We start from the raw sequence: 26,204 nt of genomic DNA on the forward strand, positions 1-26,204 counted from the left end.
GAAAAAAAAGGAGAAAGAAACCCCTTTGTACTTCAAATGAATAAAAAAATCACCCAGAAGGAGGAAAGGAATTCAGCCAAACAACTTCTCAGTTGAATGTTTGGTCTATACATCTTCAGTCTGAGGCAAAATGAAAGATCTATGAACTCATCTCAGGTGTGAACAGAGGCAGCACCTGTCATTTAGCAGGAGACACAGACTGCAAGGCCAATGGCATTGGCTCTAAAAGTATGGGCTTATGTGGGAAAACCTAAAAAAACAAAGCCTACAGCCACACCTGTACCCAGGAAATCAGAAGTTCTGGGAGAGGCTGAGAGGGTGTGCTCATAACAGACCCTCCACAGGGTCTTATTCAGTTGGAGGTCCACTGTCTGTGGATGCAAACACCAAGGGAGCTTCATCTAGTTATTCGGACACTCGAAAACCATGTTATTCAGCAAACCTCACTTTTACAGGCAAAACCATTTAAAACAATAATAGCCTATCTGCCAACAAATGACTAGAATTAAAGGGGAGAGCCCCAAACCTGGGACTCCTCACAGGTTTTTTTTTGACTGAACCACCCTATGATTTAACCAATAAAATCACTCAACTTATAGGCCTCTTGGAAACTCTAGGCATCATTCTTCTTATTTGTAATTTACAAATATGTACACAATAATTGTACAGATTTATGGGGTCTGATACGACACTTCAACAGATCTATATAACAAATATGGTCAGGTCAGGGTGGTTGGTATGACTGGTTATATCAAACACTGGTTCTTTCTTATATTGGAATTACTGAACTTCTATTAGCTTTTTTGAAATATGTAAACTGTGGTATACTACAGTTATCTTATTATGCTATCAAATTTTAAAAGTTATTGAGTCATGGCACACCCAGTACCTTTCACTCACTAGCCATCCCCCATTCCTCTGGTAACCACTGTCATTGCCTCTGCTTCTGTGAGATCAACTTGAGCCTCCACATGTGGCATCTGTCTTCCAGTGACTGACTTATCTCATTTCACATCACCTCCTCCAGCTCCATGCATGCCATCCTGCCAGTGACAGAAGATCATTCTTCTTTATATAGCTGTCACTGTTGACCACAATTGACTAGATGTCACCTCGGAGCCAGATCAAAGGCATTCCTGATGGAGGCTTAATTTCATATTCCTTTGCAACTCCACGTCTGTTTCAGCTGCTAGGGAGGTGGGTGGCCTGTGAGGAGTGGTGTGTGTGTGTGTGTGTGTGTGTGTGTGTAGAAAGCTGAAGGGAGCAGAGATGCCCAAGGAACATGGAAGAGGAGCCTCCTGCTGTGTGTCCCAGCCATTTGGATGATCTTGAAGTTGCTACCCAACTTACCTGTTGTGGGGCTGTGCCATTGGAAAGGATGTCCAGCAGGTCAGAGGAGGACAGGAAGTAAAAGCGAGGGAAGGCGAGTCTCTTGGTGTCTAGGTACTCCGCAAGGGCTTTCTCACACAGGCACAACCTGAGAGCACAGAGCACAGGTTCTTACAGTTTAGTATGCTTATTCCCAGGCTGCACATGCATTACCTAAATGCAAATAAAGTCAGCCCTTAGCGTCTGGAAATTCCTCTTCTGAGGGTCCAACCACCTTCAGGTTGAAAATTGAAAATGCTCAGAAAATCTCTTCACGTGTGTTTTTTTTTTTAATGCATCCAAACATTTTTAGTTCTTAATCCCTAAACAATACAACATAACCATTACAAAGCATTTATATTGCGCTAGGTATTATAAATAGACCAGAGGGCGGTACAACCCATGGGAGGGCTATACAGGTTATATACAATTATATTTTGCATAAGGAACTTGCCCAGACTTCTGAATATCTGCAGGCTGTCTTGGAAGCAATGCTGAGTGGAAACTGAAGGACAACTATGTTTGCGATATGTAAGATATAAACAAACAGAAGAATAAAGAATACCTAGGGATATTCGCAAATGCACACATCTGTTGACACATATATCAACTCTCGTAAGGATACCATGCCCTGTGTTACCCAAACCTGTAGGCAAAGCAAAGGCCAAGCATGCTGTCATTGGCAGGCAGATAATAAAGGTCAGAGGCAGAAAAGGAAAGTTTGTTTCCTCCCCACAGCAGGGGCAGTGAGCGGACCCACCTGCTCTGGATATCTTCCAGTTTTTCATAGAGACCTGACTTATTTGTGGCTTCGACCACATTTGGAGTTTTCTGAGCATCATACACCAGCTCTCTGAAGTCAGAGTCAATGCCTTCAAATCTCTTAGCGTCCTACAAATGAAACACATGGAAAATAATAATACTTGTCTCACATTGGCCCTTGCAGTAATCTGGAGGCATAAATCAGTCCAATTCCATGAAGAGACCCAGGTGAGGAAGAGCAGCATTTGGACATGGTCATCTTGGAACCCTTTCTTTTGCTTATTCATGTGATCTGCTAATGTATACCAGAAGCTAAAGTATTTTAAAAGAAACTTTTAAATTATTGAATTCCTTTCAAGAGTACAGGTGGTGTTAGGGTGGAGGAAGAAGGGTATACACAAAGAGGAAGGCAAAATAAGAGTATTTAGGGATGTCTTAAAGAGTCATAGGAATCATACTTTAACTCTCTACTCTTAAATATCTATAACACATTTAAGTCTGTATATAAATATACATATAGAGTTTAGATGAAAATTTCCCATATGGGCTGACACTGCTCTCCTCAGGAGTTATAGACTACCTGACAAATTCTCAATACCAGCCATGAGAAACCCTCTTTTGCATTGGTCAGGATTGTCCAAGAGACTCCCAAAATATTATAGTCCTTGCTGATGCCCCAGATTTCCCCCTTCCCCTGTCAGAGGTAGAAGGTAAGTCCCTATTGCTAGAGGTACCATGAACTTCAGATACAGGGCCCTAAAATGACCTGAAAGCCACCTCCCTGAAGACTAGCCTTCACGATACCAGAAGGTGGCACTCAAGTTCCCAAGGGAGGAAAGAAACCAACAGTCCTCTCAAGCTATGACACCCATGAGACACAACATCAAGCAGCATGGCACCACAATCCTAAGGGTACGGCAGTGACGCTTATACCTAGGCAGTAACCAGCAGCTCCTTAATTGGACTTAAGACCCATTCAATAAGAAGGAAATCATGCCTGGTACTAGGAACCTAGCCAAAGAACTACTCAGGGCTAGAAAAGTCATGGATCACAGAGGAGAGCCTACAACTGCCCGCCACATTACTAAAATGATATAATCCATCACTACATCCTAAATACTTATCCTTATACTGCTGATAAGTGTAGTTCTCACCCACAATCAAGGGAACTTCTCTTTGCAGACCATTATAGAAAAACCACAACTGATCAAAGGCAGCATGTGGAGCCCAAGCCCAGCGGATATGTCTTCCTCACAATGCCTGAGTCGAAAGCCCCGCAATTATTGTGACAGAGGAGGGTGAAAAAAGCCAGAGAACAGGGAGTTTGCTTTGAGGTTTCAAAATAAAATTAAGATGTGACAATAATAAATCTATCACATTAGCCTAACACCATGTTTTTAATCTAAAATGTATTAAAAATAAAACCCAAACTGCTACATTGAAAACCCAAATAGCATCCTTTCGCTTTCCTTTCAACCTCCAAATTGCAGGACTGCCTAATTTAATGGACCTCATCAGTGTTCCCACATGGGTTTCTGCCTCTGATTTTTGCTCTGACAGGCTGTGCAACATTACAGCTCATGTGTGCTCATGGAAGAGCAGAGGTCAAACCGTCAAATAGCACACAGGATCACTAGGTAGTGTGGACCTTGTAGACCCCTAACAAAGTCTCAGGGACTCTCCACTCTTATTCTAACTGTCCAATAAGTTCTTCCTAAGTCAAGTGGGCAGCAGAATGGATGGTTTTTCTAGATCTATAGAAATCTTTGTATGACCAAAGATTTTTCTCAACTGTATCACTATGCTGTCAAAATTATTTAATGTCATCAGTTTCATGGTGCTAAAACTATGAAGAAGTTAATATAAATACATTATATATTACAAAATTTTATATTTATTATATATTAGAAGGTAATATGTAAATATATTATGTATAAATATTAATTATATAATATATAAAGCATTTTGGCCTAAATGTGGCACCTAGTAAGAATAGATGGCATTATTGCAAACAGCAAACATAATGGTATATGCTGTGTGCATTGTTTTAATAGAGTTTTTGAAAGAGGTACCAGAATCTGTCCCAATTTACACATGAGAAACCAAGGCATGAAGACATTCAGTAATTTCCACAATGTGGGAGAGTTAAGGGTGAAGTCTAGGTCTACTGTCTTACCTGTAAGCCACAGCCATTGCCCAAGGAGATCAAGAGACAAGGGACATGGGTAAAGTACATTATAGTCCCCTCTCCATGAAGTGTTTTGCTTTGACTGAGAATGAAATGGTATCAAGGTGACAGAGGGTATGGAAAATACCTGGCGTAAATGTTCAAATGAAAAGAGCCAGTCAGAAAACTCTAATTATTCCTGAAGCAATTATGTAAAAACTATGTGTGTACATGCAGAAACATTGGGAAATAGACATAATGGATGAAAATACTTACTAGTTAGGGTGTAATGCGACTGAATTCCTTTCTTTATGTTTTTAATAGGAAGGAAATGCAGGCATTTACAGGCTGTGTGCACAAACCTGTGGCACTATCCAGAGACCCAGTTCTTTAATGTTTTTCATAAAGGGTTCTCAAAATCCTCTTAAACTCTCTCACAAAGTCTGTGCCTATGTCCTTGCCCTTTCTAATTAAGCCTATTCTTCGTCAGGTGCTGGTGTTTAGGATAAATAAAGTCTGGAATTGGCTTCATTACAAGCACCCTACAGAATTGTTCCCTGTTAGTTTCCATTGTGAATGTCACCCTTTAAGCCACCTTATTGCACTAGCATGTGTCAATAGATGTGATGGAGAACGGCAGTGTTGGGTGGCATCATGTGCTTTAAGTTCTTAATAAGGCCTGGACAACTGGTGACATTTTAGAATCAAACTAATTTGTCAGCAAAGAACTGGCTGTACTGAATGGATACAGAAGTCTAGGGCAAAAAGGGAGGAATTAGAGTCCTCTGAGATAGAGGTGGATAATGATACATTAATTAGGGCTAATGAGAAGGGGAAGGTAATGATGGCTGCATATATTTTAGGGAAATCTGTTGTTAGTCTTGAGCAGAGAGCTGGTATCTGGCATGGTTGTGCCAATTAAAGGTTTGCAGCATGGTTCACTGCCTGGGGAGGATGATCTTGAACTTCCTGAGAATAAGATTCAGTTTCTTTGACTACTTGTCTTATAAGCCCTATATGCATTGACCCATAAAGAGTCATTCCCAAGCCACAGCTGCTAGTCTTCTATCTTTTTTCTCATGAGTACTTGAGAGAGAGAGAGAGAGAGAGAGAGAGAGAGCACACAAACTAAATCACTCCTTTCTCTTCCTCACGTAAAGGCAACTTGTTGCTAACATATTACCATTTTTCTTCTTTTGCTGGTGGGCCAGATTAGTGTTTGTAGGAGGTACCATGAAGTGCAGAGAAAGGAACCCTGACATTATTGGGATGGCCTTCCCTTGACATGGACCAGAGACTAGGTAGCATTGGATTCCCTGATTATTACCTGGGGTAGCTGAGCACGGATGTCTTCCGAGCCAATGAATATGCTCTCCAGGTGAGACCAGGTACGCTGCACCTCAAACCAGATAGAGATGACCGAGTCAGCCGTGGACAGCTTCTTCTGCCAGCTTGACACTTCTTCCAGGAAGAAAGCAACATACTTGGACATCATCAGGTTCTGAAGTTGCACCTGATTGTCCTCCAGGACCTCAATGAGGTCCTCATCTGACTGCAGCAAGGGTATGTGAGTTCGCGCATGGGTCTCATACTGGAACTCCATGCTGGCCCAGGTAGTCTGCAATTCCTTTAATGTCTTCTCCATACTCATCTCTTTGACTGCTCTGTCTACAATGCCCCGGACCTCATCCTCAAAGTGGTGGAGCTGAAGCTGCAGGAGGTGAGCTAGGGTGGTGTCCTGATTCATGGTGAAATTCACCCCTGTGGCCTGCATCAGCTGCCTCCAGTGCCGTTCCCGGATGGCAGGATTCTGCAGCTCAGCCACGGCCCTCAGGGAGGTCAGAGTGTTCAGTACTGTGCTTTCCAGGCCTGTGAATGCATCCCAGGCTCTGAACTCCTTATCTAGGTTGCGGATTTGCCGGGCAAACTGCTTGCACTCGGAGTCCATGGCTTCCACACTGATATTCCTCCAGCTGGTGGCCTCCCAGGCTTGGATACTGGAAGTCACCATTCCAATGGTGTCCCAGAGTTCCTTTAGCTGGCAGGCCTCCTTTCTGCACTGCCTCAGCTGCTTGTAGTCAGGAACATTGACTTCAAACAAATCAGCCGACTTGGAGATGGTTGCCATGATCGATTCCATGTGCTGGATCTCCATGTGCCAGACATCTAGCATTTGATGTGGACTGATACTATCAAACCTAGAAAGCACAACACATTCCCTTGGTAAACATAGCACACAGGGCTCAACTCCTAGAATCACTAAGGTAGCATCTGCTGAAATGTTTAGTACCCGCAGCAGAGCAAAGGCTCCTAACATGAATTCTCATCCCGGGCTGAATGGAATTGGGTAACCACTAGAGGAAGAACTATTCAAGAACATCGGAGAAATGCAGGGTGGGGTCGCACATGTCTCTATTTCTTACCTTTCGAAGACTGAGGCAGGAAGATCTTGAGCTTGGGATCAGTGTGGGCTTTATAGTGAAAACCTCTCAAAAGCCAAACACAATTATAAAAGAGCAATGACCTGCTTAGATCTTTTACCAAATCCAAGAAGATAAAAATAGACCTGTCATCTTGTACTTCTTCAAACTTAACCTCAGGGTCCCTATCCAGGCCCTCATTAGACTGTTCTGCTTTTGTCTGCTGCAGGGTCAGTGCTCTCAGTCGTGCCTGTTAGGACTTTCTAGAAGCTGCGAGTTTCCTATGCACAAACATCTCCCAGATCACTTAAAGCAGTGTCCTTATTAGGGTGACTATTGTTCTAATGAAACACCATGACCAAAGCAAGTGGAGAAGGAAAGAGTTATATTAGATTATACTGTCAGATCACAGTCCATTACTAAAGGAAGTCAGGACAGGAAATGAAGTAAGACTGGAACTAGGAGGCAGGAGCTGATTCAGAGGCCATGGAAGGGTGCTGCTTATTGGCTTGCTCCTCCTGGTTTGCTCAGCCTGCATTTTTATAAAACCCAGGAGCAAAAATCCCAGCAGTAGCATCACTCACAATGGGCTGCTCCCTCCTGCATCAACCACTAATTAAGAAATGCTCTACAGGCTTGCCCACAGCCCATCTTACAGGGACATTTTTCTCAACTGAGGTCCCCTCCTCTCTGATGATGATAGCTTGTGTTAAATTGACATAAATCACAGCACAACTGAACCCTTATCAACTTGAAACACAAACACATCACTGTTAAGCCACAACCTTTCCTTTGATGTTTATCCCCAAGACCATACAAAAGACATCACAATGTAAAACATCTTACAAAATTAAAATGTGCCACATTGTTAAAAATTCGAACTTTAAAAGTTGCTTCTTAACCCCCTACCCCCAGCAGCTGCAGATTTCCATTCATTCTCCTGGCCCTCTGCGTCTCTTTCTTGTCTCTCCCCACACAGATCCTGCCTGCCATGTCCCTCCCTCTGCCTCCCCTTCAAGTTACTTCCCTCCCTCTGCCTCCTATGGCTATTTTGTTTCATGTTCTAAGTGTGATTCAAGCACCCTCACTTGGGCCTTCCTTCTTGTTGAACTTCTTTGGGTCAGTAGGGTTTAGCATAGGTATTCTATACTTTATGGCTAATATCCACTTATCATTGAGTACATATCATGCATATCCTTTTGGGTCTGAGTTACCTCACTCAGAATGGTATTTTCTAGTTCTTTCCATTTGTCTGCACACTTTTATGATGTCCTTGTTTTAAATAGCTGAATAATATTCCACTGGACTTCCTATTCTCAAGGAAGTCCCAGAGACCTGGGATAGGGAAGGCTCCCAGGAGTCAGTGCATGTGACTTAAGCCAAGATGTCAAACAGTGGGAACATGGAACTTGAAGAGGCCATTTCCTGTAGCCAGGCAGGGCCTCCAGGGGAAGGATAAGAAACAAACCCACTCACAAAATCTTTCACCCCCAAATTTGTCCTGTCTAAAGGAAATGCAGGGGCAAAGATGAAGCAGTGACCGAAGGAATGGCCATCCAATAACTGGCCCACTTTGAAGCCTATCCCATGGATAAGCACCAGTTCCTGACATTATTAATAATACTCTGTTATGCTTGTAGGCAGGAGCCTAGCATAACTGTCCTCTGAGAGGCTCTACCCAGCAGCAGACTGAAACAAATGCAGATACCCACAGCCAAATACTGGACTGAGGTTGGGGACTCTTATGAAAGAGTTGGGAGAAGGATTGAGTGTCCTGAAGGGGATGAGAACCCCACAGGAAGACCAACAGAGTCAACTAACCTGAACTCCTGGGAGCTCTCAGAAACTATGAGCCACCAACCAGAGAGCATACATGGGCTGGACCCAGGCCACTTAGTTAGCAGATGTGCTACTCGGTCTCCATGGCGGCCCTGTCTGGCCTCAGTAGGAGAGGATGAGACTAATATGGCAAAGACTTGATGTTCTAGGGTGGGGAGATATCTGGGTGTGTGTGGGGGAATCTAACCTCTCAGAGAAGAAGGGGAAAGGAAATAGCATCTGAAAAGAACAACAAACAGTTGCCTCTTTTAAAGTATTTAGTCTTCTTTAAAATGCAGTCTCTGTAAAACTCTAAACCCTTTTTTTGAAGTTCAAGGTCTCTTAACTGTGGGCTCCTGTAAAACTGAAAATTAATGAACTACTTTCTTACTTCAAGAGGGAATAACCCCAGCATGCTCTCAATCCGACCTTCATGCCTTCAACACCAGCACCACCTGGGTGAATTTTACCAAGTTCAGCTGCCAGCCTGAGGTGTAACCTTGGCTGCCTCTGGAACACAGCTTCTGTGTCCTGATCCAGAGGAAACACTTCCCAGAAGATTTCACCTCAGTGATGACAGTCTCTTGTCAATCATATATGATTCTTCAGTCCCAGTGGACCAGCATCCATTGTTCCAGCAAAATAAAGGTTTCACTTTAGTGGTTCTGGTCTCTTGTCAACCACAGCTCATTCTTCAGCTCCAGCTGACCAGATACCACAGTTCCTCACCCAAAAGGCCCAGGAGAGTGATCACTTCCCTTTGGAACTTCACAAGCCAGGCCTCTGTTGTCTGCACTGCTCTCCACATTCTTATCTTCTAGCTCCTACAGAGCAGCCAATACTCAATGGCTTTTCTGACCCAAAGTTCTAAAGTCTGTCCAAAATCCCCTTAAAAATACCATGGTCAGGCCTGTTCCAGCAACACTCCACTATTCTGGTACTGATTTCAGTCTTAGGGTTGCTATTGCTTTGGCTATGCCAATCACAAGCTATGGAGGAACGGGTTCCTTTGGCTATGCTTCCACATTGTCATCCACCACTGAACTAAGCCAGACAAAACCTCAAGCAAGGTTTGAACGTGGAGGCAGAAATGATGCAGAGGCCATGGAGGGGTGCTGCTTACTGATTTGCTCACCATGGCTTGCTCAGCTTGCTTTCTTATATAACCCAGAAGCAATAGCCCACAGACAGTACCACTCACAATGGGCTGAGCCCTCCCCTATCAATCACTAATTAAGAAAATGCTCTACAGAGTTGCCTACAACCAGATCTTACGGAGACATTTTCTCAATTGAGATTTCCTCCTCTTAGATGACTATACCTTTGCTAAATTGACATAAATCTAGTATGGTCAGACTCATCACAGGGTCCAGGACATAGCAGTGTTCAATCTTGCCGCAGTGACTCTGGTGTGCTAAGGCAATGTTCACGTCCACAGAAAAGCTCCTACCTATAGCTCAGCACCAACATCAGCACCAGCATCTATGTTAGATCTCACCAGCATCAGCAGTGGTATTTGACTTTAATAGGAACCACTGTCATTAACAATAAAACTGAGTTTAAGGCCCTAAATAATTTGTCCTTTTTCTTTACTGCCTCAATTTCAGCTTCCTGTTTTCCCAAGCCCTTCTCCTTAGCTACCCCCAATCTCCCCCATTCTCTGGCCTGGTACCTCCTGGCAGCCTCTAATTCTGCACCTGACTTCCTTAAGCTTAATACCTAGCTTTATTTCCTTACTTCATTTTTTTGTCCCTTTCTGCTGATTGCTGAAAGCACATACTCAGTTGGAAATGGCTCCTGATCCTTGAGTGTCAACCCTTTGCACTTCTGCCCCACAAGGCATGCTTCAGGGCATAACCCTCCCTCAACAGAAAAGCTTCCTGTGTAGAGGAGCTCACAGAGCAGACATGCAGTCCGGGGCATGGAGGACCTGAGTTTCAAAGGACCTCAGCGTTTCCCTTTCTCATCTCCTGTTATCTTTCTTCTCCACTCCCAAGCTTAGGCTCTGTTCTGTGTGTTTAGGTAGATATTTGGGGTCCATGACTTAATAGAGAATGAATACCTTCTTCCACACTCTGGACAGGGCCATAGAGGCTACTCAGGGAAATGATTAATAGATACAAGAGAATAGAGAACTGGCTGTTTCCTGCTATTTACTGCATATGAGTGTTTACTGACAGGATATGGAAGGGTGAAATGGGGAATAGGATGACATGGGGACTCTATTTCATGAACTGTTCCTTCTTTCAGTTATCTCTAGAAATATCTGCCATAACAGTTGGAAAGGCAGCCTAATTAAAGCCGTTGACCTGAACTACTACTGCTTACTCTACTCCTCACTACTGTGAGGAGTACAGTAATAAAACACACACACACACACACACACACACACACACACACACACACACTTACCATTACATTAGTGCCAGCTTAGCCAGGACACGCATTCTGCCTGCTGCCCACCTGCTCCTTCTGAATCAGTTTTGGCTTGTGGGTCATGGCTACCATGACATGTGGCTGAACGCTATGCACAGATCAGGGCCAACCTTTTGCATAGAACTTTGGGGTAGTTTTCAGAGTGGAAACAGTATTCTCTCTTAGTTTTCCCTGACTTCTCTACAACAAGCAGTAGATAAGGGACTAAATGGAAAAAAATAGAATTGTCTTTGTGACAAGTGTTTCAGCAAGAACAATCACCAAGACACAAAGAGTTCTTCTGCTTTTTTTTCTTTCAGAAATGTTGATATGTGTCAGCTCTACTTTCTCAGGAGTCTTCAGTAAACTTAGAGTGTGAATTTGACTATTTGGTGTGAGAATAAGATTTATTAAATGAAAAAACATAAACCCCAATTAATTTATTATGGTGCACAATAGAGGAAGAAGTTACTAGACAAGATGTGAGTTGGGGGCATTTGCAGGACACAGAAGGTCATAACATGTGCTATTTTCTTCCCGCATCACAGAAACAGCCAGAAACCAACAATGGTTATTTAACTGTGTTTTTGGCATGATTTTACTTGTTGTCTAAACAAAATTTGTGGAAGATCTTTTCCTATATTTGCTCATACAAGTACATCACTTTTGAGTAAGCTTAGAGGGAATCTCTGCATATGAGAACCAGTAGTAATATCAAACATTTAGAATAAATTAGGCATGGTAGCACATGCCTATAATCCCACTACTCAGGAGGCTGAGGCAGGAAGATTGCAAGGTCCAAACTGTACTATATAATGAGACTCTATCTCAAAAAACATTCCTTTATAACAACTTAAGATAGCCATAAACCTTACTCATGTGCCAACAGTGAAGCATTTTTCAATCTAGAGAAAGAAATGAATTTAAGGACAATAAACTCAGAGAGAGGAAGGGCAGAGTGGGTCTTTGAAACTGAAGTAAAGATGCAACGAGTATCTTAAACTGACGGAGAAACTTCTGCATAAATAAAAGTACAATCATGTATTGGAAATATGTTGCTCAAATATGAGTCCATAGAGAGCAGGAGGGTCTGTTCTGACTCTTGGGAAGCTAGCCACAGCCGAAAAATGCTGATTACAGATAGCATGGCGTCTTTATGCAGGATGAAGAATGATGTATACTGCATAATACTCTACCAGCACACAAACTGGGTGTGCCCACCTTGAACTGTGATCCCCAGTTCTACACACTCTGCACTGGCCCATCTCAGGACCAATATCTACCCATTTGTCCAATCTAAAAGATGAAGTATCCCATATTTCCCCCTTGTTCCTGTTGATTACCCAGTTTCTCAAGTCCAGTTTGGACACTGCTTCAGTTCAGGCCTTAGCACTTTGACTCATGTCTGTTATAATGTCTCAGCTAAGACCTGGTCTTCAGTTTGTCCTGCTCTGTGTGAAAGTGGGAGTTATATTACAGAAAAATTTCTAGTATCTTATGCTTTAATATATGTCTTTTATTTTACAGTGGCAAAAAGGCAGTACTCATGGAATAGCACCAGAATTTGGAATGTGCATTTTATTTTCTTTAAGGCTAGAAATAGGCTTTAAGTTCAATCCTCTGTCACGATGCTAGAGAGCAGGTACCAGAAAACCAGACATGTAATCATGAAGGGCACAACTGACCTTTTGGCCCTACTATGCTGTTAGCTGTGGTGTTTGGTAGGTCAGGTATGTCGAATATTGTCACAACAAAGCCCACTGTGCAGCTAAAAGGCTGTGCTTCCACATGCTGACTCTTCAGACTGGGTCATCTGGACCTCTCTGTCTACCCTCATGTCCCAATTCCTGCATTTCAGATGTGCTCAGTCCAAGCCTTATACTTTCAGCCATCGTGCCTTCTTGTCCATGAATTCTTTCTATAGAACATCAACGCTATCCATCTTGATTATTAATCCCAAGTGGAATTTACTTGCCGTTGAATCAATAAACACCCAGGATGTGTGAGCAGTTTCAGTTAAGGATGGTAGCAAGAACATGTCTCATTTCTTGTTTTTGAAGTTATCCCTAAGGCTATAATTTGTTGATGTCAGGGGACGTATGTTTCTGAAAAATTCTAGTGCTTTTACTCTTAGCTAACTCCACTGTTGAGGCCAACTCTCATGTGCTCTATGGAAGCCTAAATCACACAAGCAAGTCAGGTTAACTGGTAAGTCAGGCAAGCTAAACCAATAATGTATCTTTGTGTTAGCATTTTGCTATGTCTCTGGTACTAATTTAACAACCAATATGGCTCTTTTCTCTAGTGTTGGAAATGACAATAGGTATTTTGCAAGCAGAATCCATGGCCTCTTTTTCCCTAATGCTCCTGTGTCAGGCCATTAGGAAACCTTATTCTTTCTTGTTGCTGCTGTGCACAGCTTCTAATGGAGGGCATCCTCGGGTCGGCTTTGCCAGCTGTTCCCAGAACCTGGAGGCCAGTTGAAAGCTCTACCAGTCTCTCTGTGAGTTGTCACTCATAGGATAGACTTCTAGGCTATGAAAAACCCTTGCGTTACCTTGGCCTTGAAAAGGTAGGGAGAGTACGTACCATGGTGGCACCATTCTTTACAGTCAGGAAACATGTACTGAAGGGCAAAGACTGACAGAAGCAGGGAACATTGGTTTCAGTGCAATTTGTCATAGATTGAAAAGGCAGTGAAGGGTCCTTGAATTTAAATATGACAGTTTAGTCAATTATTGTAAAGAGTGGAAACTCAGCTAGGAAATGCTGAGCTGTCTTAGAAGAACTAAAGGAAGAAGAAACATTTGACTTGGGCACGAAGAGGGAATCTAAATTTCAGAAGCCCAACTTTGTGCAGCACCTGTCAGATGGCAAGGGCCTAATGAGACACTCATTTTCTTCTTCTTCTCAAAGACAAGAACATTAGAATCTGAGCATAGCCCACTACAGGGACAGAAACATGTATTGTCAGAGAATGCAGCAGGCTCTGGAGATCTACAAAGAATCAAGATGTATAGGGACAAGAGCACAGTTGGCTACGCATTTTACACACTCACACGCACCAAAGGAAGAAACAAAACAAAACATCACAGGAGTTGATGCCTGCTAAGCTTCCCTTTGGCAAGAGCCCCACGATTCTGGAAGAGAAATACATCAAAATTTCAGCAGCATTTGGTTTCTCCGACTATTGCGAGAGTTCTTTTGGAAAGCATTCTCTTCCAAAGATTCATCTGCATGTGAAATTAACAGATGTGAATTTAGAAAGCGAGCTAAGATAACACCATCATGGCAGGCAACAGGAAGGAGTGCTGAAAAGGAAGAAAATCACAGACAGAAAGAAAATAAAATAGCCCAGCAGCTGAACAATACACACATGCTACCTACGCATGAGGGATGACTACCACCATTCTGATGAACCCACAAAAGGACACCATAATTGGTTCCTGTCAACCAGTCACTGACTGTGAAGAGATATTTCTGTAAGCATCTATGGATTAATTTGAAGGACTTTTAAGTAGACAGTTGACACAAAGGCTTGTATATGGCTTCCATTGACAGGATAGTGATGAACACTGACCTCTTGCAAATCTCCCCCCACCCCACCCATTTGTGTTGCCAGCTTGCATCTGAGTTCAATTTAGAACTTTCAATGTATACACAAAGGAAGGCCCAAAAGATATGCCTTGCACTGTGAAAGAATGGTCACCTGATGTGTTCCACAAACACTCTTAGCAACAAACCTTTCTCTTTTTTTCTCATTGCAATCATTTTTCTTTTTTATTAAATAGTTTATGTATTTACGTCTCAAATGTTATCCCCTTTCCCAGCTCCCATTCTCCCATTTTCCCTCCCCGTACTTCTATGAGGATGCTCCCCCTCCTACCCCCTACTTTCAACTCAACACCCTAGCATTCGTCTACACTGGGGAAACGAGCCTTCACAGGACCAATGGCTTCTCCTCCTCTTGATGCCTCTGCTACATATGCCGCTGAGGCAATGGGTCCCTCCATATGTACTCTTTGGTTGGTGGTTTAGTGCATGGGAGTTCTGGGTGGCTGATATTGTTGCTATTCCCATGGGGTTGCAAACCCCTTCAGCTCCTTCAGTCCTTTCTAACTCCTCCACTGGAGCTCCCATGCAGAATCTGATGGTTAGCTGCAAGCATCCTCATCTGCATCAGTAAGGATCTGAGAGCAGAGCTCTCTCAGAGGACATTGATATCAGGCTCCTGTCAGCAAGTACTTCTTGGTATTCACAACAGTGATTTGGTTTGGTAGCTTCTTATGGGAAGGATCACAAGAGGAGGCAGTCTGTGAATGGCCTTTCCTTCAGTTTCTGCTCTTATCTTTGTCCCTGTATTTCCTCCCATGAGCCTTTGGTTCCCTCTTCTAAGAAGAACTGACATATCCGCACTTTGGTTGTCCTTCTTGAGCTTCATATGTTTTGTGAATTGTGTCTTGGGTATTCTGAGCTTTGGGGCTAGTATCCACTTATCAGTGAGTGCATATCATGTGTGTTCTTTTGTGACTGGGTTACTTGGGTTTCTAGTTCCATCCATTTGCCTAAGAATTTGATGAAGTCATTGCTTTAATAGCAGAGTAGTACTCCATTGTATAAATGTACCACATTTTTTATATCCATTCCACTGATGAAGGACATCTGGGTTCTTTCTAGCTTCTGGCTACTACAATAAGGCTTCTATGAACGTAGTGGAGCATGTGTCCTTGTTATACGTTGGAGCATCTTTTGGGTGTATGCCCAGAAGTGGTATAGCTGGGTCCTCAAGTAGCACTATGTCTAATTTTCTGGGGAACCATTAGACTGATTTCAAGAGTCATTGTATGAGATTGCAATCCCACCAGCAATGGAGGAGCGTTCCTCTTTCTCCACAGCCTCACCAGCATCTGCTGTCGCCTGAGTTTTTGATCTTAGCCATTCTGACTGGTGTGAGGTAGAATCTCAGGGTTGTTTTGATTTGCATTTCCCTGATGACCAAGGATGTTGAACATTTTTTTAGGTGCTTCTTGGACATTCGATATTCCTCAGTTGATAATCTTTCTGTTTAGCTCTGTGCCCAATTTTTTTGGTTCTCTGAAGTCTAACTTCTTCAGTTCTTTGTATACATTGGATATTAGCCTTCTATGGGATGTAAGATTGGTAAAGACCTTTTCCCAATTTGTTGGTTGCCATTTTGTTGAATTGACAGTGTCCTTTGCCTTACAGAAGCTTTGCAATTTTACGAGGTCCCATTTGGCAATTTTTGATCTTAGAGCATAAGCTATTGGCATTCTGTTCAGGAAATTTCCACTGTGTCCATGTGGTTGAGGCTCTACCCCAATTTCTCTTCTATTAGTTTGAGTGTATCTGGTTTGATGTAGAGGTCCTTGATCTACTTGCACTAGAGCTTTGTACAAGGAGATAAGAATGGACCAATTTGCATTCTTCTACATTCTACATGCCAGCTGAACCAGCACCATTTGTTGAAAATGCTGTCTTTTTTTACACTGGATGGATTTAGCTCATTTGTCAAAGATCAAGTGACCATAGGTGTGTGGGTTCATTTCTGGGTCTTCAATTCTATCCCATTGATCTACCTGCCTGTTTCTGTACCAATACCATGAAGATTATATCATGATTGCTCTGTAATACAGTTTGAAGTCAGGGATGGTGATTCCCCCAAAAGTTCTTTTATTGTTGAGAATAGTTTTAGTTATCCTGCGTTTTTTGTTTTTCTAAATGAATTTGCAAATTGCTCTTTCTAACTCTATGAAGAATTGAGTTGGATTTTTGATGGGGATTGCATTGAATCTGTAGATTGCTTTTGGCAAAATTGCCATTTTTACTATATCAATCCTGCCAATCCATGAGCATGGGGGATCTTTCCATCTTCTGAGATCTTCTATTTCTTTCTTCAGAAACTTGAAGTTCTTGTCATTCAGATCTTTCCCTTGCTTGATTAGAGTTACACCAAGATATTTTATATTATTTGTGACTATTGTGAAGGGTGTCGTTTCCCTAATTTGCTTCTCAGGCTGTTTATCTTTAGAATAGAGGAAGGCTACTGATATGTTTGAGTTAATTTTACATCTAGCCACTTTGCTGAAGTTGTTCATCAGCTGGAGGAGTTCTCTGGTGGAAATTTTGGGGTCACTTAAGTATACTATCATATCATCTGCAAATAGTGATATTTTGAATTTTTTCTTTCCAATTTGTATCCCTTTGACTTCCTTTTATTGTCTAATTGCTCTGACTAAGCCTTCAAGTACTATATTGAATAGGTAGGGAGAGAGTGGGCAGCCTTATCTAGTCCCTGGTTTTATTGGGATTTCTTCAAGTTTCTCTCCATTTAGTTTGACGTTGGTTACTGGTTTGCTGTATATGGCTTTTACTGTGTTTAGGCATGGGCCTTGAATTCCTGATCTTTCCAAGACTTTTACTATGAAGGGCTGTTGAATTTTGTCAAATGCTTTCTCAGCATCTAAAGAGATGATCATATGGTTTTTATCTTTGAGTTTGTTTATATAGTGGATTACATTGATGGATTTCCATATATTGAATGATCCCTGCATCCCTGGGATGAAGCCTACTTGATCATGATGGATGATCGTTTTGATGTGTTCTTGAATTCAGTTTGCAAGAATTTTATTGAGTATTTTTGCATTGATATTCATAAGGAAAATTGGTCTGAAGTTCTTTTTCTTTGTTGGGTCTTTGTGTGGTTTATATATAAGTGTAATTGTGGCTTCAAAGAATGAATTGGGTAGTGTTCCTTCTGTTTCTATTTTGTGGAATAGTTTGGAGTGTATTGGTATTAGGTCTTCTATGAAGGTCTGATAGAATTCTGCACTAAACTTATCTGGTCCTGAGCTTCTGTTGATTGGGAGACTTTTAAATGACTGTTTCTATTTCTTTAGCGGTTATGGGACTCTTTAGATGGTTTATCTGATCCCGATTTAACTTTGGTACCTGGTATTTGTCTAGAAAACTGTCTATTTCTGGAGGCTCAGAACTATGAGCTTTCCTCTTAGCCCTGCTTTCATTATGTCCCATAAGTTTGGGAATGTTGTGCCTTCATTTTCATTAAATTCTAAAAGGTCTTTAATTTCTTTCTTTATTTCTTCCTCGACCAAGTTATCATTGAGTAGAGCATTGTTCAGCCTCCATATGTGGACTTTCTGTCGTTTTTGTTGTTATTGAAGACCAGTCTTCATCTGTGGTGATCTGATAGGATGCATGGGATTATGTCAATCTTCTTGTATGTATTGAGACCTGTTTTGTGACCAATTATATGGTCAATTTTGGAGAAGGTGCCATGAGGTGCTGAGAAGAAGGTATATTCTTTTAGGATGAAATGCTCTATAGATATCTGTTAAATCCATTTGCTTCATCACTTTTGTCAGTTTCACTGTGTCTCTGTTTAATTTCTATTTCCATGATCTGTCCATTGATGAGCGTGGGGTGCTGAAGTCTCCCACTGTTATTGTGTGTGGCCAGTGTATGCTTTGAGCTTTAATAAAGTTTCTTTTATGAATGTGAGTGTCCTTGCATTTGGAGCATAGATATTCAGAACTGAAAGTTCATCTGGGTGGATTTTCCCTTGATGAGTATGAAGTGTTACTTTTTTTCTTTTTGTTTTTTTGATAAGTTTTGGTTGCAAGGTGATTTTATTCGATATACGAGTGGCTACTCCAGCTTGTCTCTTGGGACCATTTGCTTGGAAAATTTTTTGCAGCCCTTTACTTTGAGGTAGTATCTGTCTTTGTCACTGAGGTATGCTTCCTGTATGCAGCAAAATTCTGGGTTCTGTTTACATATCCAGTCTGTTAGTCTATGTGTTTTTTCATATGGGAATTGAGTCCATTGATGTTAAGAGATGTGAAGGAATAGTGATTGTTGCTTCCTGTTATTTTTGCTGTTAGAATTGGAATTATGTTGTTGTGGCTATCTTCTTTTGGGTTAGTTGAAATTAGATTACTTTCTTACTTTTTGTAGGATGTAGTTTCCTTCCTTGTGTTGGAGTTTTCCACCTATTATCATTTGTAGAGCTGGATTTGTGCAACAATAAAGTGTAAATTTGGTTTTGTGATGGAATATCTTGGTTTCTCCATCTATGGTAATTGAGAGTTTTGCTGGATACAGTATCCTTGGCTAGCATTTGTGTTCTCTTAGGGTCTATATCACATCTGCCCAGGACCTTCTAGAATTCATAGTCTCTGTTGAGAAGTTTGGTGTAATTCTTAGCCTGCCTTTATATGTTACTTATTCTTTCCCTTACTGCCTTTAATATTCTTTCTTTGTTTTGTGCATTTGGTGTTTTGACTATTATGTGACAGGAGGAATTTCTTTTCTGGTCCAATCTATTTGGAGTTCTGTAGGCTTTTTGTATGTTCATGGGTTTCTCTTTCTTTAGGTTAGGGAAGTTTTCTTCTATAATTTTTTGAGAGTATTCACTGGTCTTTTAAGTTTCAAATTTTCACTCTTTTATACCTATTATCCTTAGGTTTGCTCTTCTCATTGTGTCCTGGATTTCCTGGATGTTTTGGGTTAGGAGCTTCTTGTATTTTGTCTTTTCTTTGACTACTGTGTCCATGTTTTCTATGGTATTTTCTGCTCCTGAGACTCTCTCTTCTATCTCTTGTATTCTGTTGGTGATGCTTGCATGACTCCTGATCTCTTTTCTAGGTTTTCTATCTCCATGGTTGGCTCTCTTTGTGATTTCTTTTTTGTTTCTATTTCTGTTTTTAGATCCTGAATGATTTTGTTCAATTCCTTCACCTGTTTGTTTGTGTTTTTCTGTAATTCTTTAAGGGATTTTTGTGTTTCCTCCTTAATGGCTTCTACTTGTTTACCTGTGTTCTCCTGTATTTCTTTAAGGGAGCTAAGGCTGTTCCACAGCCCTCAGTACCCAAATCCTGCCTGGAGAGAGCTGGTCTCCAGAGTGCTTTCACTCCTAAGATTGCAGGGTCACAGGCCCACAAGAGGGACAAGCTCCAGTCAAAGGCAGAAGACCAACTAACACCAGAGGTAACCAGATGCCAAGATGCAAGCACAAGAACTAAACAACAGATACCAAGGCTACTTGGAATCATCAGAACCCCATTCTCCCACCACAGGAAGTCCTGGATACTCCAACACACTGTAAAAGCAAGATTTGGATTTAAGATTACATCTCATGATGATGATAGAGGACTTTAAGAAGGACAAACATTTTTTTTTTGGGATAAAGGTATGACCTTCTAAAGTAACTGTTAAGGTGTACGGTCATTTGAGATGTGGTTTCACCTTTGAGGTAAGACCTGGAGGTTAAGCAGTGCATGGGAAGATGATGTCCCATAGATCTCATTCCAGGAGTATGCCTCAGGGGTACAGGTGAATGGTACTGTCTCTCCCAGAGCTCATTTGTTTATACAAGACCTGTGATTGCCAACAGAGAGGTACCATAGGATTATCAAGTGCAGAGAAATGTCCTCAGATGTTAACCTTTGCCAAAATCTCAAACTACTAAAATGCCTTCTAACATTATTTAAGCATTCTAGCAACAGGTTTTAAAAGTGTGTGTGGAGACACACACACACACACACACACACACACACACACACACACACACACACACGATATGTGCCCGTGTGTTTTCTAGTAACCACCTTTTAATCCCAGTGAAAGAACCAAAGTCTGAGAATTCAGACTCTAATTTAGGAAATTCTAGCCATTTTATCATAATTCCCTGAGGATCCCCTACAATTCCTTCATTAACAAGGGGGCATAAGAAGCTTCTAAGTCTTCTAAAACTAAAGGGAAGATAGTTGTCCAGTCTTTCACACAGTGGGACTGAGACTCCACCCACTTCAGTACCGCACTGTAACTAAAGGGTCTACACAGAGAAGGGCGACGTTAACAAGCCTTTCTCTGTCATAAGAGCCAAAGCATAAGCTCAAGGGGAAGATTGTGAGCCAGGCCCATACCTGAAGGGGGCTTCTTTGCGGAACCTCTCCTGGAATCGCTGCTGTTCATCATCAAAGGCTGAGCACCGCTGGCGGAGGAGGGCCACTTCATTTGCCTGTAGAGGGGCCACCTGCTGCCTCACAGTGATGGCCATCTTCTTAACGTTCTTCCACTTCTCTGGAAGTTCCTGTGAAGAACACCTGAGAGTGCTCACACCCATACTGCTCTCCCCTCCCCTACCACCTGAGATCACACCACCACCAGCTTGCTTTTACCCCACTGTAGGGTTTAGTAGGGTTTACTGGGATTTACTGGTGCCATGTTTAACTCTGTGTTGTCACCCTACTCTTCCCTCACTTACCTCTCCAGCAGTCTTCTTTCTCCACACCCATCTGCTTTGGATGCAGCAGTACCCCTATCCTCTTCTACCTCTGACCTAATAACCTCTGCCCTTTCCTATAGTCCTTAAGTGTGTTTGGTTATTTTCTTGAGTTTTTTTTTTTTTTTAATTCAGGTCTTCTTAACATCACATCACTAACATCTGATTGTTTCTCCCAGATCAAATATTTGTCTCAACCTTTTGTCAGAGAATGGGGCAGAGCAAGGATGCCAATCCTAGTTAGATGTTTTTTGTCAACTTGATACAAGCCAACATCACATGTGAAGAGGGAACCTCAACTGTAAAATGCCCCCATCTGATTGCCATCTAGGCAAGTCTGTGAGGTATTTCTTAATTAATTATTGATATGAGATGGGCCCTGTGTTTTGTGCAAATGATACAGTATGGTTCAAGAAAAGCAGGCTGGGTAGCCAGTGAACAACCAATAAGCATCTCTCTTCTAAGGTATCCATTTCAGCTCTTCAGGTTCCTGCCTTGAGTTCCTGCCCTGGATTCCTTCAGTGATGCAGTGTGACCTGAGAGTTGTCAGATGAAATAAACCCTAGTCTGGGAGAGTTGAGTTATCTTTAAATGTGGGGTAAAATGGGTATCCCTATGTGTTCTCCTGCTACAATTTTCAGTAATTGATTGATGATTTCCCCAAAATGCTACACATTATACCTTAGCACCATAACGCACGGACCTTGTGTCTGGAGCCATCACAGAGCCATTCTGCATTTACTTTGACTCCACTTACAGGCCCTCTGAAATCCTAATACTCTCCTTCTGTCTTGTAAGGGATGGTCAAATGCACTGACCTCCAGTTGCTTAAACACAGTTTTAGGCAGCTCTTGTTCGTAGGACTTCAGCAGTTCAATCGTTTGCTTCAGGGGCTCAAACATGTCATCGGTGCTGCTCTGTCGTTCTTTAAGGGTGACAAGGTGTCCCATGATCTCAACCAATCCCTGGAAATCTCCTTTTTCCACCCTCTTGAGCAAACCACACTCAGTGCTCTTTATGAATGAGTCAAGGTCAGCCAGGCTGGAAGAACACAAAGCACAGGGCGGATCTCCTTGTGCTCCTCTAGAGGAAAGCTACTGGCATCTCTAACAGGAGCTATTGTCACAGAAATCCTACCTTGGGCCTGGCACTTGGTGGGGCTAGCCCTGTGATTAATGTGGCTTTCTTCACGAGTGTGCAGATTATGAATGATGAAGGGCAGCCCTAGCCCCTCAGGATATGTGACAAATGAATGGAATGCATGCTCCTAGGTAGGATCTTGAAACAGAAAAATGTATGTGAGTGGGGCAACTTATGTTGTCTTGATAACTCTATGAATTAGTTACTACTTCTTTATCAATGATAAATCATGATTTTTGATCCTATGCTGTGGCTAGACAAGATGGTTTCATTTGGGAAATTAAGCATAAACAGAAATTCTCCATGTTTTTTCTCTAAATTTTGTTAAGTCTGAAATAATTTTAAATCATTTTTAAAAGGAAAACACTAGGGCTGAACATAGCTGTGTACACCTTTAATGCTAGCGGTTGAGAATCTGAGGCAGATAGGTCTCTGTGTTCAAAGCCAGACTGGTCTATGTAGGGAGACCCAGGACAGAGATAACATGTCTCAAAAGAAAGCAAAACACACAAAGAGTTCTTGCCTTCAAAGTGTCTCTTCTCTGTCTCTCTTTTTCACACACACAGAGTGACAGTTATTAGACATGTTACTATGGCCAAGACACTTAACCTCTCAGGCCCCTGGTTTCCTTACCTAGAACACTGGAAGACTCATTCTGTCTCACTCACTGCTTTGAGAGTTAAGTGAGGCACATCCTGTGACTCGGCAAGTGTTCAGTGAGCATCCACTAGGAGTCCTACCAAGCTTCCAGGGGTTGAGCGTAGAATGACAGAGAAGATGAGCAAAGTCTCTGCACTTCTGAAGCTCACATAACAACAAGACAAGGAAGTAGGAGGCAAATGAATAACATGTACTGTACAACTTCACACAGAGATGAATGGAACTGAACAGAATCAGGATGAAGGGATGAAGACCGAAGACAAGACGTAATGTGATGGGGATGGGGTCAGCAAAGGCCTTTCTATGAAGGGCATGTTGAGCAGAGACATGAATGAGTAATGGAGGGAGACAGAGAAAGGCAGGGAGGTGAGAACCTTAGTGGCAGGAAGAAAGTGCAAAGGCAGTGGAGGATGGTTAGATTTTGTGTGCTTGAGGAAGGCAAAGTCAAGGTGGCAGAGGCATAAGAAGAAAAAGAACCATGGAAGAGTGAAAGTGTGCCTAACAGAGCCCTTGTGGGCCTTAATAAGCTCAGATCCTATTCTAAGTCAAAGAATTTTGATGACAATACATGGTTTTAGTCATGTCTGTAGACAGCTCTGCAGTTGGACAATTGACTTTGACTAGAGGTCTGCATCTGGGGATGGTGGCCTTGGTGATAGGGAGACAAGAATGGAAGCTAAGGGAAGTATCTAAGGGAGGCTAGCACTGTCCATCAGATAGACAGTGCTGCTCTTGGCCTGGATGGTACAAAAAAGTACAGGACGAGTCAGTGGGTTGGATGAGACATAAAGGGAATGAGAAAAATCCCAAGGAGCTTCTAGCAGTGATCCAAATGATAACACCATTTGCAGATATGAGGGCAAACTAGGTAAGACTGGGTTGTATTGTGAGGAATGGGAAAGGAAAATGTTGTGAAGGTTTAGCAGACCCCAGACACTTAAGGTAGGTACCAGCCAGGTGTGATGGTTAATATTGATTGCCAGTTTGATATGATCTAGTGTAATTAGAAAGACGAGCCTCTGGGCATGTCCATGAGAAAGTTTCTAGATTGCACTATGAAGGCCCACCTTAAAAGTAGGCAGCATCATTGCACACACTGAGGTCCTGGACTGAGTATAAAGGTGAGGCCTAGCTAAGAACCAGCATTCACCTGAGCTATTCTACCTTCTCGCTGCCTCACAACCATCACAGCTTCTCCACAATGATGTGCTGGACACTTTCTCAAAATGTAAACCAAAAGATAGCCCCTAAGTCAACATTTCTCAAATTGTTGGTCATGACCCCTTGAGAGTAGAACAACTCTCTCAGAGAGGTTACCTGTGACCATTGGAAATATCAGATATTTACATTACAATTCTTAACAGTAGCAAAAGTAAAGTTATAAAGTAGCAGCAAAAGTAATTTTATGGTTGGGGGTCATTACAACATGAGGAACTGTATTAAAGAGTCACAGTATTAGGAAGGTTGAGAGCCACTGCCTTAGATAGCTTCTTGTGGAGTTCTTGGACACAAAAATAAGAAAAATAACTCATATGGGCAGTTACATATGTCCCTGCAGTTTCTGAGAGATGAGGCTTAAATTATAAACCTAGTGGTTAGCAGCACTTAGTTTCTTTGTGTTGTTTTGGTACAAGGTTTCAACATGTTAGCCTCTGTGGCCTTGGAGTTTATGATTCTCCTGCCTCAAATATGGAGATAACAGGCATGTGATACTATGTCTGGCACGTAGATATTTTAAAGGAATTAATCAATTAATTAAGTTGGTGAAAGAATGAAACCCAGGGACTCACCAGGCTAGGCAAGCGTTCTACACTTGAGCTACACCACCAATTCTATAGAAATTTTTTTAAAGCATTGGAAATGCACAAAACAGTGGTAGTAACAAAAAAAGAGAGTCTAGGATAGAGGTTGCAGGAATTCCAGTGCTTACAGACCTCAGAAATGTGCAAAATTTAGCAAAGGAGACCAGGAAGACATAGCTAGTGAGGTGATAGAGAAACCAGAAGACAAAACCACTGTGGAAGTTTGAATGAAAATGGCTCCCATAGGCTCACAGGAAGTGACACTATAAGGAGGTGTGGCCTTGTTAGAGTAGGTGTGGCTTTGTTGGAGGAAGTATGTCACTGGGGGTGGGTTTTGAGGTCTCAGGTACTTAAACCAGACCCAGTGGCTCACTCTGTTTTCCTGTTGCCTGCCAATCCAGATATAGAACTCTTACCTAGCTTGCCAGTACCATGTCTGCCTGCATGCTATTATGCTCTCCACCATGATGACAATGGACTAATCTCTGAACTAAGGCAGCCACCAATTAAATGTTTTCTTTACAAGAGTTGCTCTAGTCCTGGTGTTTCCTCAAAGCAATGGAAGACTGACTAAGAAAGCAAACATGAAGGCCACATGAGGACCTCAGAGGAATAAGAAGAAGAGGATTCAATGCTGATAAGCAGAAGAGAGACAAGAATGGGAATGTTCCCAGGACTGATCATCTAAGGACTTCTCATGGCTTTGACAAAAATGATCTCAGTAACATGGCACAGTGATGCCAGGAGATAGAACAAGTCAAAGTATCATGGGTTTTTATTTCTTGTGCAGCCCACAGGATGATATAACTATTTTTCTGATGGAAAACTAAATTATTTAAGGAGATACTTCAAATCAATTAGCAGTGAAGCCAGGCATGACACTTCAAGCCTGCAATTTCAGTGTTTGAGAGGCTGAGGTGGGAGGATCCTTGCTGATTTAAGGTCAGCCTGAGATGCAGAGTGAGTTCAGGCCCACCTAGGCTATGGAATGAGTTCCAGCAGGCTGGCTTGGGTTTTAGAATGAGTTTAGGCTAGTGTGTGCACTGCAGAATGAGATATAGATATAGATATAGATATAGATATAGATATAGATATAGATATAGATATAGATATAGATATAGATATAGATATAGATATATAAAATCAGAGTGAGATTATTATACATATGTATTATATACATAATATATTGCATATTGTATAATATATTATATTGTATATATATATAATATGCACATTCTTCCTCAATAACTGATTAAACTGTGGACTAAACTGAAGGAGTCATTGATCTGTGGTAGCTGTGAGAGCTGCTCATTTCAGCTGTGGCACAG

At 41.9% G+C, this 26,204-nt stretch overlaps 1 protein-coding gene across 1 annotated transcript in view; it reads right to left on the minus strand.

Moving 5' to 3' along the window:
* The window catches only part of Dnah9 (dynein axonemal heavy chain 9), a 343,066-nt gene that overhangs the window by 240,948 nt on the left and 75,914 nt on the right, over positions 1–26,204 (minus strand). The window contains exons 18-22 of the mRNA XM_032914418.1: positions 22,093–22,315; positions 20,916–21,082; positions 5,625–6,495; positions 2,129–2,259; positions 1,351–1,477 (exon numbers count right to left, since the gene is read on the minus strand). Coding sequence (XP_032770309.1) covers positions 1,351–1,477; positions 2,129–2,259; positions 5,625–6,495; positions 20,916–21,082; positions 22,093–22,315 — 1,519 coding nt within the window. The remainder of the gene's footprint in view (positions 1–1,350; positions 1,478–2,128; positions 2,260–5,624; positions 6,496–20,915; positions 21,083–22,092; positions 22,316–26,204) is intronic.

This window comes from Rattus rattus, chromosome 9, assembly GCF_011064425.1.
Source record: "Rattus rattus isolate New Zealand chromosome 9, Rrattus_CSIRO_v1, whole genome shotgun sequence".
Lineage (NCBI taxonomy): Eukaryota > Metazoa > Chordata > Mammalia > Rodentia > Muridae > Rattus > Rattus rattus.